Source organism: Gopherus evgoodei, chromosome 2 (assembly GCF_007399415.2).
Source record: "Gopherus evgoodei ecotype Sinaloan lineage chromosome 2, rGopEvg1_v1.p, whole genome shotgun sequence".
NCBI lineage: Eukaryota > Metazoa > Chordata > Testudines > Testudinidae > Gopherus > Gopherus evgoodei.
In genome coordinates this window covers 56,296,800-56,311,856 of record NC_044323.1, presented here as the reverse complement: position 1 = coordinate 56,311,856, position 15,057 = coordinate 56,296,800, and the positions used below count along the sequence as shown (strand labels likewise).

General features: G+C 41.3%; 1 protein-coding gene across 1 annotated transcript in view; it reads right to left on the bottom strand.

The window, feature by feature from the left end:
* The window catches only part of BZW2 (basic leucine zipper and W2 domains 2), a 58,403-nt gene that overhangs the window by 31,837 nt on the left and 11,509 nt on the right, over positions 1-15,057 (bottom strand). Inside the window, exons 4-5 of the mRNA XM_030550709.1 lie at positions 12,210-12,313; positions 8,212-8,277 (exon numbers count right to left, since the gene is read on the bottom strand). Coding sequence (XP_030406569.1) covers positions 8,212-8,277; positions 12,210-12,313 — 170 coding nt within the window. The remainder of the gene's footprint in view (positions 1-8,211; positions 8,278-12,209; positions 12,314-15,057) is intronic.

Genomic DNA, 15,057 nt, shown 5'->3' with positions numbered 1-15,057 from the left:
AACTGCAGGGCAGGGGAGTGAAGGGTCCTGGTTCTAGCTCTGGCTCCAGCCGCAGTCACAGAGGGGCGGTCCCCAGTCCTGCCTTCAGTTCCAGCTTCAGCCACTGACAGCTGAAGCAAACTACATCACAGAGGTCTGGAATCAGTGAGTCTAAATTATAGACTTAGTCGTAATACATATTTAGACATAACAGATTTATTTGTACACTAAACAAACAACAGGGGTAAAGGGCTGGGTTTTTTATTCAGTCAATAAATCAACTTCCCAATTTGCATATCTCTCAGATATGCCAGAACTCTAGTACTTTTTGGCTGACTTTGCCATAGCCATAACTTGCTTCTGGGCAATCACAAAACTGTAGAAGTCCTTACAACTCATCCGGAAATTCATTTTGACAAGGGTTTCACTCTGCATCAAGTCTATGCTGCTTCGATTCCGGACATCAGTCCATGCACCTTTCATGATTGAAAATACACGTTCTGAGTATGCATTGCTTACGGGTATACTGGGCACATATGACACCAGCTTTGCCATGTTCAGGAATTCAGTGCTACTGTCCTTGTTTCTCAGCACTTGAGACCAGAGTTCCCCAACTGAACAGTTTCCAAGCTCCAACTTGGAGTTGATGTCTTTGATGATACAGTACTCATTATAGAGCTGACCAAGATCCACTGTTCTCTGAAGGTTTACAGCTGTCACGGCTGCAGACAGATCCTTGAATCCGAATACCCTATTAACTTTGATGTTCAGGAGCTGGATATTGAACAAGTAGCCAGCTGCTGAAAAATCAAACCATTTCTCCAAATATAGGATCGACACATCGTAAAATGTCATGAAATCTTTCTGGAGACATGCAGCAGTGACAGGCAGCATCTCAGTTAATGCACTTTCAACTTTGGCACCAAAGAATAGGTTATTTTTCCGTTGCTGAAGTTTAATTCTCAGAGTATTCATTATGACATACAGTTCACATGCTGTCATACTCTCATTTTCCAAACAGAGCACAGTATCATTGAAGATTTTCAGGACATTCTGGAGGAAAAACAGATGAACCTCAACTTTGCTAGGTCCCTCACCTTGTTCACCATTTTCCCTGTCTGAGAACAGCATCTATAGAAATGTTGGACACTTCTCACTGCCCAGAGAAACAAAGTAAAACTTAACAGCCTGCCACATAGTTACAAGCCTGTTTACAGCTGGGAAAAGACTCAACCAGCGCGTCGGAACATGGCGCAGTAAAGTGGCATACTCCATATCCACAAAGTCAAATATAACCTTCAGTGCTGCTACTCTCTTAGCAGAACTGCTGAAATGATTGAACATCTTAATCACCAGAGTCTCAATGTCAATTTGTAGTGTATTGCTACCATATCTGACGGCATTGTGCACAACATGGGCAGGGCAGTTTGCTGGCAAGATATTTTTATTTTGTTTTTTAAAATTCTGGTACACTGATTGACACTTTCCATAATTCACGTTTGCATTATCAGCACAGTAGGAAGACACTTGGTTTAGGTCTAGTTTGTGTGTTGCAAGTTTTTCAAGTAATGTGTTGCTTATTGCCTCTGCGGTCTCTTCGCTTTGCTCATAGAAGTCTAGCAGTTTATCTTGGACCCATGTTCAGGTGTCCAGTATCTCAGTGATAAAGGTGAAAGTTTTCACATTGCCTTTATTAGATGCATCTGTGGCAACTGAGAAATAGGGACCATCTGGCTTGCTGAGGTCTTTTAAAAATTCTGTCGAGAGTCGTGACAGCACATTTTTGATCAATGCCTCTGCTTTAGTCCGGCCACAGCTGACGTGCTTTGCAATTGTTGAATCTGAATAGAAGATAGGTGTCAGTTTATGTTCACAGTCACATGAGCGATAGGAGTGTTGATGGACTAGTGTGTGGTAAACTTGAGTTAGCTCAGTAGCGATAACCTTGTTATTGAAGGAGTCATCTGGCTTGCTGAAAAAATGTGAGACCAGGGTATTGCTCTTGTGAGCCTGGGTGTTTTGTCCATGATTTTTTGATTCAGCATGATGCTTAACATCAGACTCACCGCCATGGCAAATGGTAAACTCCTTCCTGCATGCTTTACAAAAAGCTTTTGAATCACACTCATAGGATTTCCGAATCCAGGTGTGTCATAAACAGATAGCTAAGGGTTAATGTCTCTTTCACCTGGAAAGGAGTAACCTGAAACACCTGACCAGAGGACCAATCAGGAAACAAGACTTTTTCAAATCTGGGTGGAGGGAAGTTTGTGTGGAGTTCTTTGTCTTGTGTCTGACCCTCTCGGCTATGAGAGTGATTTTTCTATCTCCAGCTTTCTAATCTTCTGTTTCCAAGTTGTAAGTACAAAGATAGGAAGACCATAGATTTATATTGTTTTCTTTTGTATTTACATGTGTATAGTTGCTGGAATGTGTTAAATTGTATTCTTTTTGGATAAGGCTGTTTATTCATTTTTTTCTTTTAAGCAAATGACCCTGTATTTGTCACCTTAATACAGAGAGACCATTTTTATGTCCTTCTCTTTCTTTTTTATATAAAGCTTTCTTTTTTAGACCTGTTGGAGTTTTTCTTTAGTGGGAATTCCAGGGAATTAAGTCTGCAACTCACCAGGGAATTGGTGGGAGGAAGAAGTCAGGGGGAAAATCTCTTTGTGTTAGATTTACTAAGCCTGACTTTGCATACCCTCTGGGTGAAGAGGGAAGTACTTGTGTTTCCAGGACTGGAAACGGGGAGGGTGGAGTCCCTCTGTTTAGATTCACGGAGCTTGCTTCTGTGTATCTCTCCAGGAACCCAGGGAGGGAACACCTGGAAGGGAGAAGGGGGGGAAAATGATTTATTCCCCTTTGTTGTAAGACTCAAGGAATTTGGGTCTTTGGGGTCCCCAGGGAAGGTTTTTGGGGGGACCAGAGTGCCCCAAAACACTCTAATTTTTTGGGTGGTGGCAGCTTTACCAGGTCCAAGCTGGTAACTAAGCTTGGAGGTTTTCATGCTAACACCCATATTTTGGACACTAAGGTCCAAATCTGGGAAATATGTTATGACAAGGTGTAAGTGGCTTCCCATTCTGTCCTGTATCTGCACTGTCTTCTTTGTTTTTTGGTAGTTGACTCCTCCCATGCCACTGCCATTTCAGGTGGGGTTTTCAGCTGAAGACTGTTAGCTAGATAGCTAGCCACTGAAAACAACTGTGCAGTCTCTGTGTTTCTTATGTGTTATTACATGCCCACTGTAGTTTGTCCTACGGTATGCACTGTGGTTCAGAACTGTAAACTATCGTAAATTTGCATTACACTGGAAAACAATCTGAAAAAACAAAAATGCCAGTAGATAAATCGATCACAGTCGAATTTAATGGGACATTCCCAATCAACTAATTTTCTATTCACTACCAAATGCAAAATTTTACCTGAATATCAGGACAATGGTGTCCCGATTGTACATTAAGCAGATGTACGCTGCCAGGTGCAATCTCTGCTTGCTAATGTGGGTAAGTGAACAGGGCAGCAGCCTAGCAGCACTCAGTCCCAGCCTGCCTGGTGTAGAATCAGCATGTGCAGAGGCAGGTGCCTCCTTTCCTTGAGAATTGGTTCATTTTGTTTTCACAAGCTCTAAGTGAAAGCATAAGGCAAACCCTCACCCCCAATAGTGGCTGTTGTGGTTAGAAAAGGGAAATTTGAATCAGGGCTCCTCAAATCCATTTCTGGCTCTGCCGTTGTTTTATTATGTGGTCTTGGAGAAATTACTTTACCTTTCCTCATCTATATAATTAAGATTTATTCTTTGTAATACAGCAATAATTCAGTCTCTCTAACTAGCCCCTTTGTGCTTGGGATACTGGATCTAATAATGCTTAGCTACTTCTCAGGTGTATTGTGAGGATATAAACCTTGTAAAATGTTTTGAGATTCTTTGAAGAAAAATGCTATACATATTTAAAGATATAGTGATGAGTGTGATGTAACTGTCTGGACATATAGTGGTGCAAACCATTATTACTGTTCCAATACATAAGGGAAATATGTTGGAAATTAAGGTTTAATCAAAGAGCACTGGGTGAGGGATTTTATTCTCTCTTATAATCCAAGTGTTTTTAAATATATTTATAAAGCTAACTATGTATGTGAAGGGAGATTCTCAACCTAGGAGAGCCAAAATGGTAAGCATTGCACCAAGATGGTTAAGTGATCTTAAAAATACTTAAATGCAATTTGATGAATATTATGCTACTTAACTTTTTATACATATTTAAAAAGAAAATCTACGTGAAATCTTTTATAAAACATTTACTGTAAAAATCTGATGTATTTTTGTACTTTATTTCTGAGGTGAAACAAAAATATTGCTAGACTCCAGAGACTGCATCAACATACTACTACTTGGGTGACTTTTTTGGCCATGGGGTATTTGAGAGGATTCCTAAAATCTGGAAGAATCCACCTAGCCACAAAGTGACCAACATTTTGCATTCAGAATTCTTCAAAACCAGTCAGGAAGAAGAGTTTTTTATTCAATATTTTAAGGCGTCATTAATATCAGAGCTATAAAGCCAAGAAAAGAATGTTACTTATTTCTGAAGAAAAGTAATTTTGATATATTCTTGTCTAATAAATATTTATATAGCTATCCAAGGTGTTGGAACTAATCACTCTAGTTTTCCTTTAAAAGGGAAAGTTTATCATGGTTTTATTTCAAGCTCAGAAATGTAGCACACACAGTAGTGCGATATTTCAGTTCAAGAGATATTTCAGATTCAAACAGACATTTTCATAAGGGCACAGTAAAACTTCATAGCATAGTACTACTCCAAGAAGTGATGATATAAATTTTTTCATGTTCTTACTCAGGAGTTGTGCTCACTGCAGATTGAGTTGGACTCGGTATGACTTGCTCCTTACTATAAAGATAAACCCAAATCTGTTGCAGACAGGGAGAAAGGCACGTCGCTTGGTGTGCTGGTCTCCCTGCCCCTCCCGTCCCCAAGCCCGCCCCGCTCCCTTCTCCGCCCCAAACCCTCCCCCCCCCGGGAGTCCCTCCCATTGGCCGCTGCGTTTCACACCTTGGCCAGGAGCCGCCCCAGAGGGATCTGCCTGAGGGGGCCAGCCGGGTGAGTCCCAGCAGTGCTTTACCTGGAGCAGCTCCCAGGAAGCACAGGTCCCTCTGACTCCTAGGGTCGCGCGGGTCAGGTTGAAGGTGGGGTGGGGGCGCTCTTTCCCGCTGGCGCCTGCTCCCTGCGTCTACAAGCCCCGCCTCGCTGCAACATGCAGCGGAGCGGAGACCTCCTGCCCCCTCTGTGTGCCTGGGGCAGGGATGCACTCTGCAGAGTCCTGCTGGCGCCGCCGTGCCAGGAGCTCAGCTGCGCTGCCCCAGGGCCTCTCAGGAGGAGAGGTGAGTGGATAATATCAGGACATCTGGTCACCCTATGCCCATACCAGCCCCGCACCCCCTGCCCTGCCTGCAGCCAACCCGCCACACACACCTGCCTGCAGCCAGCCAGCCCTGCACTCCTCTGTCTCAGCCAACCCCTGCCATACACCCCTGCAGCCCTGCCCAAAGAAGCCAGCCCCACACCTCCGTCTCCAGCCAGCCCCAGCCCGCAGCCCGCAGCCAGCCCTTGCCATACCCCCTGCCCACACCAGCACCGTAGCCCTCTCTGCAGCCATCCCCGCACCCCCTGCCCTGCCTGCAGCCAGCCCCTGCCGCACCCCCTGCCCGAAGCCAGCCAGCCCCACACTCCTCTGTCTCCAGCCCTGCCAACTTTTGCCGCACCACCCTGTGGCCCTGCCCGAAGCCAGCCAGCCTCGCACCCCTGCTCTATCTGCAGCTAGCCCCTACCTCCAGCCAGCCCCACACACCCCGTCTCCAGCCAACCCTGCACCTCCCTGCCTCCAGCCAACCCCACATCCTCCTGTCTCCAGCCAGCTCCGTACCCCCTACCCTGCCTGCAGCCAGCCTTGCCTCCTCTGCCTCCAGCTAGCCCTGCCCCACGCCCTTGTTTGCAGCTGGCCGCACATCCATGGTGCCCTGCAGTTCCCAGGGCAGTAATCCTGAACACCTGCTTCAATGAGGTGGGCAGGGAGCAGCTGGGACCCACATGTGCACACCCTAGGGTGATCAGACAGCAAGTGTGAAAAATCAGGACAGAGGGTGGGGGGTAATAGGAACCTATATAAGAAAAAGACCCCAAAATTGGGACTGTCCCGATTTTATAGGGACATCTGGTCACCTTAGCACACCCCCAGCGAGTGGCCAGGACCCACATATGTGAAACGGAGCTCATTTCTAGTTCAGGCCCATCTTCTTTAAAAAGAACTTTAGGTAGGGTTAACATACGTCCGTATTTTCCCAGACATGTCAGGCTTTTTGGTTTTTAAATCATCGTCCAGGAATTTTTAAAAAATTCCTCCCAGGAAAATACGGATGTATAGTAACCCTATTGGTACAAAAAATACATACTGTGGCACATCCCTTAAATCAGAACTTTTTATAGGGAACTGGTTGTTAAGATTCTGGCAGCTCATCACTGGGTACAGCTGAAAAGTAAGTCTTATTTGTTAATCAGGGTAAGCAAAAATAGCCAGATTTGCAGTCCTAGAGACTAATATCCTCCAGTAATACACAAATTTAGGGAGCAGCAGTGCAAGATTTCCACCAGGGCTTTGACAACATGCTTCAATCCTAATATCAAAACCACCACCATGATGGTAAGAATAATACTTCCACACCCAGTTAAGTGCTGGAGTCTCTGCTGACATTGCTGATAAGGGTGACTATTAGTGGCAACTATCATTCTTATTTCAGCTGAGTTACTTGCCACTGGAGATGGGACTGGTACCAGTTCACATGTGCTAGAACACCAGCAATCCATTTTAGGTAGCTACTTTGTCACTACTGATTTGAACTGATGATTAAAGAAAATGGGCTAATGGATAAAACGACTTTGTATTGACCATAATCTGTAAGTGGCCCGATTGTGGAATATGCTCTCTTAAAAATGCACAAAACTCAAAGTGAAGCAAATTACAAAGCAAGTTAAAAAGAGGAGGCAGTTTGAATTGACATGGTATTCCTTTGTTAAATATGCAGAACACTTTCTGTAATTTGAATGCAATGAGTCAACATTTCTTATGTCAACGATTATAATAATTAACAGCAAGAATGTCAGATTTGTGTGGGGAAGAGAGGTAAATTTTGTTCTACAATGAGTGATGCATTAAGTAATCAGCATCAGTTAAAAGGTATATGGACCACAACTATAAAAATAGCCTTTTGAACTAGCAAGAATGTGCAAATAAGAGCCAATATCCCTAAGCCACTATATTTGTAAAAGGGAGTCATTTTGACATCGGAAAGACACTTCCTCACTTTTTCTTTGCATGATATTTAATATTTGGAACAGTATTCCATATTCTTGCTCATTTTTATTAAATGGAGGTATTTTAACCACAGGAGCGGTTATACACACATCAGCACTGACCACAGTTTTATTATTCCAACCATTATCCTACAATATATTTTATATATTAATTCTGGCCAGAATTAGTAAATCCAAACATTTCTTCACAGATTTCTTCAGGTTTCCATGTAATTCAGTAAATGCCACAATTCAAAACACAGCCACCACATTCCCTGAAGTCTAAAGTAAGCAAATACAATAACAACTCTGTCGTTGTGACACTTGCTCTTACCATGTCACAGAAATGCATTCAAAGCCCCTAAACACCTAAAACTTGGTTTAGGGCTCATTCTGCAACCTATACACACCAGACTAGTCACGACTCATACAAGCAATCTTACTTCAAAGCATGGTAGATTTGCATTTGCTATACAGAAAATATGTGCTAGGAGTTTGAGACAACTCTAGGTTCTGTTGATATAGGGCCTTGGTGGTGAAATTCATCCCAATGAGTGCTCTTCAGGTGGTTCCATAGCCATCACAGCACCACATGCTGAGATGAGAAAGTGGGGGACGGGGTAGTCTGGGGAGCCAAGGATGCACTGACTCAGCATGTATCCTGGACAATCTCCACAAGCAGTGCTCTTATAGAGCCTCAATGACAAACTAAAGCTACCACTTCTGAGAATTGCAATTTGCACTCTCTGACCCAGCCAAGTTAAATCAAGACGACAACAACAACAGCATGTAAGAATATGCAGTTACTTTGGACAGAGAGTAGGTGATATTAAGCCCAGAGAGATACTGGCACCATTACCTTTTTGATTTCCTCTTCAAATGCCTTTTCCAAATATTTATATCTCCTGATTAGTTTATTGAAGACCTAAATACAAAACAGATTAAGTCATCATATTTTACAGGTAGGGGGCCAGGAACTAGCACTGTTTCCTGTAAGTCAGTAAAGAACGCCTATAACTTATCTCTGTGATAACCGTTGGAATACAGATTTTTTTTAAAAAAGACTTATTCCAGCTCTGAGGAGAAAGAAGTAGAGATGAGTGGCTTCTTATGCTTTTATGTCCTATTATATGATTTTCTTTTAGATATGACCAAATACAGTGTTTCCAGGAAAGTAGCAACTACCCAGTACAACAGGTGCTGTGCGCATTTGTGCAGCAATCCCTTGTCTCACAAGCTACCATGACAAATGTTCTGATTCTCAACCTCTCACCCCTGCTCCCCTCTCTTCTCTTTCTCCAGTGCCCCTACTTCCCTTTTTTACCCCATTCATAGCTCCAGTTGCAGGAGTGAAACAATGGGGTATCCCCACTTTGCATACATTCTCTAACAACATAGCTGCATTGGAAGGCTGGGGGATTGAACAAACTGAGGGTGGCCTGTAATGCCATGATGTTAGGGCTAAATACCTTTAGTAGATGCAGGCTTATTAACAAAGACCTTTACCAAAGTATCATAAAATGCTTTATGATCAGAGGGAGAGGGAGAATACTTTACAGTGCTAGCAAAGTTATTTTAAAAATCTTTTCAGGGACAACTCTGCAAGAAACCAACAGTCAATTCTACTGGAGTGTAACAGGCACATTCTGGTAACTTTCGATTATTTTAATAGGAGTATCTTAATTCAGGGCCTCAAAAGTTTTGGACTTTTCATAAAGAGCCTAGCATTTCTCCCTCCCCACGGAAAATCCCCTCCGCTCCTCAGCAGGTTCTTCCCATGTCTGTATGTGTATGCATACATATCCTTTTCTGGTACATTCAGAGAATCAGCATTAGAGGTTTCCCTCTCTCCCCACATTGGCATCTTCAGGAACATCTCCCTTCTCTTCTCAGAGTTTTTCTTCTTCTTATAGGGGTAGTGGATGGGTCGGAAGAGACAGCAGTGGGCCTTTCCCTGTTCTCTCCTGAGGGGACATAGGTCTCCTCCCACTAGCAGCTCCCCAATTCTCTCCCCTTCCCTCAAGTTACTCTGATCTTTTCCCCCAAATCAACTTCTGCCTTCCATTCATGTCTGTCCTCCACTTGTCTGTTTCCCTCTCTTCCCCTCCCATAACTGCCTCCCTATCATGTGTCCCTGTTCTGTCTCTTCATCCTTTGTTCCCGGTCCTCTCCATCTGACTGCAGCACTGGTAAAAGGTGGAGGGTAACATATTGCTACTGTGGCTGTAGTAGCCTGAGTGTGTTGGTGTTGAGAGGAGAGAGGTTGAAAATCAGTGCTCTCACCACTGTGCAGAGCCAGCACCAGGCTTGTGGCTGACGTGGGATTCAGCTGGGATGGGGAGCTGTTTTACAATAAATATAAATTTAATTTTGTTATTGTTGTTGCCAGGTTATTGTGACCTGAGGGTAAATGACAGAATCCGTTTATTCTGATAAAGTATTTTTAAGAGGCTGTCAAGAGCCTATGACTGGCACTCTTGTTGCAGAGCAGCAGAAAATGAAATAAAGGATGAAATATGGAAATTTATAGTTAATTAAGATGTAGAAAGAAAGAGAATGAAAATCATGAGCTAGGGCAGGGGTAGACAACCTATGGCATGTGCGCCAAAGGCAGCACGCAAGCTCATTTTGAGCGGCACTCACACTGCCCAGGTCCTGTCCACCGGTTCAAGGGGCTCTGCATTTTAATTTAATTTTAAATGAAGCTTCTTAAACATTTTAAAAACCTTATTTACTTTACATACAACAGTTTAGTTATATATTATAGATTTATAGAAAGAGACCTAAAAATGTTACATTGTATTATTGGCATGTGAAACCTTAAATTAGAGTGAATAAATGAAGACTCGGCACACCACTTCTGAAAGGTTGCCGACCCCGAGCTAGAGTTTTTAAGCCTTTTGCCTTTTAAAAAACTAAGAAAATATTACATATTATGACACAATTTGTAATGTGGAGAAGTGCTTTGGGATACTTAGGGCATGTTTACACTGGAATTAGGCAATCGTAGCTCGCTTGTGGCAGCTGACTCTGGCTCGGGCTAAGGTGCTGTTTAATTGCAATGTAGATGTTCAGGCTCAGGCTCCAGCCAGAGCTCTGGGACCCTTCCCTTCCACCTCGTGAGCCCAAGGCAATCAGTTGACCTGGGCCAGCTGCGGTCATTCTGCACGACTTTTATTCTAGTGTAGACATAATCTTAATGTGCAACGATAGCATCTACAAGGACCAGCTAATGTGCAACGTGTTAGTGTGCTTTAGAAATCATACCCCTGCTGTGCACACAGGGCTTGTCTACACAGAGCAGCAAAGTGCCATGCAAGTAATGGCATCACTGGCACATTTAAGAGTTTTCAAGTATACATTGACATAAGACTGGTCTGCAGGATTAAAGCAGACCTTGAGTGTTACTTTAATAGTTATTTTAGCCTTAATTTCACTTCTTCATGCTAGAGTCAAACCTCTGTTTCCTGTTAGTCCAAAAAGAGTTGGCAGAGTCAGTAATGGAAGCATCAATTCAGCTATTAACTACAAAATACTGATTTGTTTTGCTGACTTTTGGTATAACTACTTTCACTGTGCTGCATTTCTAGTCCCTCAAACTTCTTGCCTCAACACTTAAATGCAGATTCAATTGCAAAGCTAAATTTTTCTCCCTCAGATTTATATTTCCAGTTGTCATTACCAGACAACTTTAAAACCTATCCAAGCTGAAGAACCAAAAGCAACAATTTTGTGTAATAAATATTATGAATAAAGATGTTCTTAAAAAGAGAGGTATATTCTTAACATGGGATGGAGTGGCTAAACATTTTGCTTGCTACACAAAATAATTTCACTCCTCCAGGTGTATTTTTAAAGTAGCCTCGCACTTCTCAGCCAGCATATTCTATTGAAACAATTCTTGATGCTAGTGCCCTTTGTATGAGTCTTGCGAGGGTTTGTACATCACCTGAACATATCGGCAGTGATAATGGTTCTTATTCTTTCATGTACTGTATCCAGTGTTACCATAATAATTAGTTACATAGATACTATTTAAAAAATAACAGATTTATTGTTATTTATTATACCTGGACACGCACTAATGAGATTTTGTTTTTTTAAATTTAGTTTTACTTATATGCAGAATTATAGGGTGGCTCATATTTTTCTGTAATGACAATACTCATCCTTATTAGAATATTAAGGATTATGATGCACTGCTATTACTCATTGTTATTATTTGTTATACTCCCCTAAGGAGTTACGAGATTTGAGATATTCTTGCATAATATTTTAAGTTTCATTGCTTATTTATATTTATTTCACATAGGCCTATTTTTCCAGTCCTTCAAACTCTTACTCTTGTGAATTACCTTTTTCATCACTTGTAGAGGAATACTGATGTCAACTGGACTATTTGTGCAAATCTCGATTACTTGCATGAAGAAGAGTTGTAGGATTAGGCTTTAAATTTTTCAGTCATTATATTTAATTAACAGATGGTATGTAAGAGTAAACTTGCTAAAACCTTTTATAAAATAACTCTGTATGTAGAAAAGGGCAGCCTAAACTAAAGAGAAGAATAGAAAATGATTGATAAACCTTACAAGAAATAGGATCAAAGATAAATGTATGACAGCCCTATAATTGTCTTTTAAAGGAATTGTGACTAGATAATTCTAGAAATCCTTTTTCTTATCTAATGCTTATAGGTTAGAGGGGACAAAGGCAGATTAGTACAACTATACTACTTAACTGCTTTGTAATTAGTCTACTGCAAGGTCAATCTGCAGATTTATTGTTATTATCTTTTCTAATGATTTATAAACAGACTACAGTGGCCTGTCAATAATGGGTTTCCCTTCCTACCCTAACCTGAGCATAGTTTCGGATACAGTCATGATGTTCATCTGCAGAAAATACACAGTGGCTGGTCATCTTGGTCTTGTCATTGTCATCTATGCGTGTCCCTCCAGGGGCTAAAAAGAAAGAGAAAAAGCACAATAAAGATGCACCATTCAGATAAGGCCTCCTAAACTTACTAAAGCTTATAACCTCTTAAGTATCACTAGTGCAAGGTGGAATGAAAATGGGCATCAGAAGCAATTGCAAAAGTAGGCCTCAATTCAGCATGTGAACAGCCCTATCGAAGTCAAGTGAATTAAGGTCAAACATTTTGTCTCCTCTACCATTTTTATGCCAATATATTAATACAGAGTTTCAGGAACAGAGGGGAGAACTAACTTTTTTCTAGAGGAAAAAGCATACAGTGGAAAAAACTAGATAAAGTTATGGTGTGAAAAAAGTTATTGATACAGGTTTGTAATCAAGCACCCCAAACAGAATTTGGACATAAAAGATGCTAAAAAAAAGTGTCTCGGGTAAAATTAATATTGAAAATATAGACCATTATGCATCAGGAAAATCTACTAAATATAAAATGGGAAAACACAGAGTTGCGATTCAGACACAGGTGCTAGGCAGCTGATTATTTATTGAAAACTATTTCTGCCTACCAATGTTCCCCCAACAAATTTGTTCAATTTGTGTTTGTTTTTCTTAAACATCATCTCTCTTCTGCACCATTACTATCCATCATCCTTTCAACAAACTGTCTGCATTTGTTTGTACTCCTTTCCCATTTGTAATCTATAAATCCTCAGTGCTGTCAGGTCTTCAGGATACTCACAAGTTGGGACAGCATTTCCGAATGTCTCAAGTTTGATTTTCGACCCTTATCCCAGGAATCATACAGCTGTATTTCAAGCTGCTTTTGTAGCTATTGCATGGGTGGGAATTAGTGGAAGTTTTCCTGGTACATCAAGGGCTAAAATCTGTGCTTCTGCAGTCAATAATGCAGATTATTTGCTCTCAGTTCTCCAGTGGCTATTGGAGTTAGTGACACAATAGAGTTTTCATCCCATACCATTATGCTGAAATATTTTGAAGTAGATGTGGGCTGGTTCTATATAGCTCATCCAGTAACTATGTAAATGTGATCAGAGCTTATTCCTTTTAGAACAGTGGTGGGCAACCTCTTAGTGGCAGCAGTTCACCGTTCCCAGCCAATGGGAGCTGTAGGAAATGGCAGGCCACAGGGACCACAGGTTGCCCACCACTGTTTTAGAAACCGCAGTCAAAGTAACTGAAGAGTAAAGGGAAAATACTGCTGCACACTCAAATTCACTGCTATAAATACAGTTGTTGAGATACTAGTAACTAATCTGTATGTCAGTAATCCTCTGAGCATTCCCCTCTCTCTCTGGGTGATTTCCTGTAATCCCTTTCACTCACAGCTGGCTCTAGGCTTTTTGCCGCCCCAAGCAAAAAAAAAATTTGGCTCCCCCCCGCTTTTTTTTGGCTTTTACACATTTGCACTTTGCAATGTTTTTTTGTTTTGTTTTGTTTTTTGACTGTTTAAAATTTAAAAAATGAAAACAGAATTTGTAGTTAGTGAAATAAAACAATTTCCTACTAGTGTACTCATTTAATTTTAAGCACTGAGAAATGTTTGAGAAACGCTTGTCTTGGTCTAATCAACTGTGAATAATTCTGAGTCCAATTTTTCGGTATAAGTGAATCTGACTTCTCAAAGCTGTATGTGTGTTTGAAAGAATAATTTTCCCCATTTTCTAAATAAATTCTCCTATTCAGCACGTTCTTTACCAAAGTGACAGAATCTGCCAACCCTGTTGCTGTTCCAGTGCCACATTTCCATGCTATGCTAAGCCAGTCCTTCTGTAGGGAGTATTTCTTGTTAGTATAGCACAGGAAAAAAGGTAAAGCACACACAAAATCTGTGGAGGTTCCTTTGCTCGGGCAGGAGAGGGAAAAAATAACTGTCAAATCTGGTTTACAACTGAGATCAGACTGATTGATTGTAGTAACAAAGCCAAGTAAAGTTTAAAATGGATTTAAGGTTAACAGTTTGGCCTTGCAAAAGACCATTTGAGCTTTTTGACTACAGCCTCTGGCTTTTGCCCTTTTGGGGCACAACCTGAAAGTTACTTGTTATCTGTATTTATTTTTTGGAATTCTGATCTCAGAGCATAACTTTTTAAAGAATATATTGGTACATCTGTAAAAGAATTTACCATTTTTGTTTAATCTTTAAAATGCTTGCATTTTTAAATAAGACTCCTTTTTCCATTTATACTGTAAGTGTGATTTCCCCAAAGGATGGAGTATTTATTTGTTTTATTTTACCAAAGTTAAATATACATTGTCCTCTTTCAGGTAAGATCCTATTAATGTGCTGGAGCAGCTTATATGAAGGAAATATACATATAAAGCATTTGAAGAACACAGTAAAAGCATTTAACCATTGTACTGCTGTTATAGTACTATTGAGAAATATATTGTGGTTTCTGAGTATTTATTAGAAATTTAAACATTCTTATTGCTCATCTCATTAAATATTTGTCCTGGGAATGAAGTTGTTTTCACATAAGAAGCAGAGCATAGGAAGTGTGTGCTTAGAGTCTGATCAGAGGCTCACTGAAGACAATGGAAAGAGGGCTGCCGACTTCAGTGGGTTTGGGATCAGCCTCTTATAGACCAACCTTGTTAACTAAATTAAAATTCGATAAGCCTGGTGGTGAAATAGGCTCTGGGGAGCTTTCAGTCCATTCTGAGGCTCTCCCTCCCTCTCACTGCCCACTGGAGTGCTCCAGGTGGGACTGCCTCGAGGGTCCTCTAGGGAGCTGCCCACTGCCTGCTGATC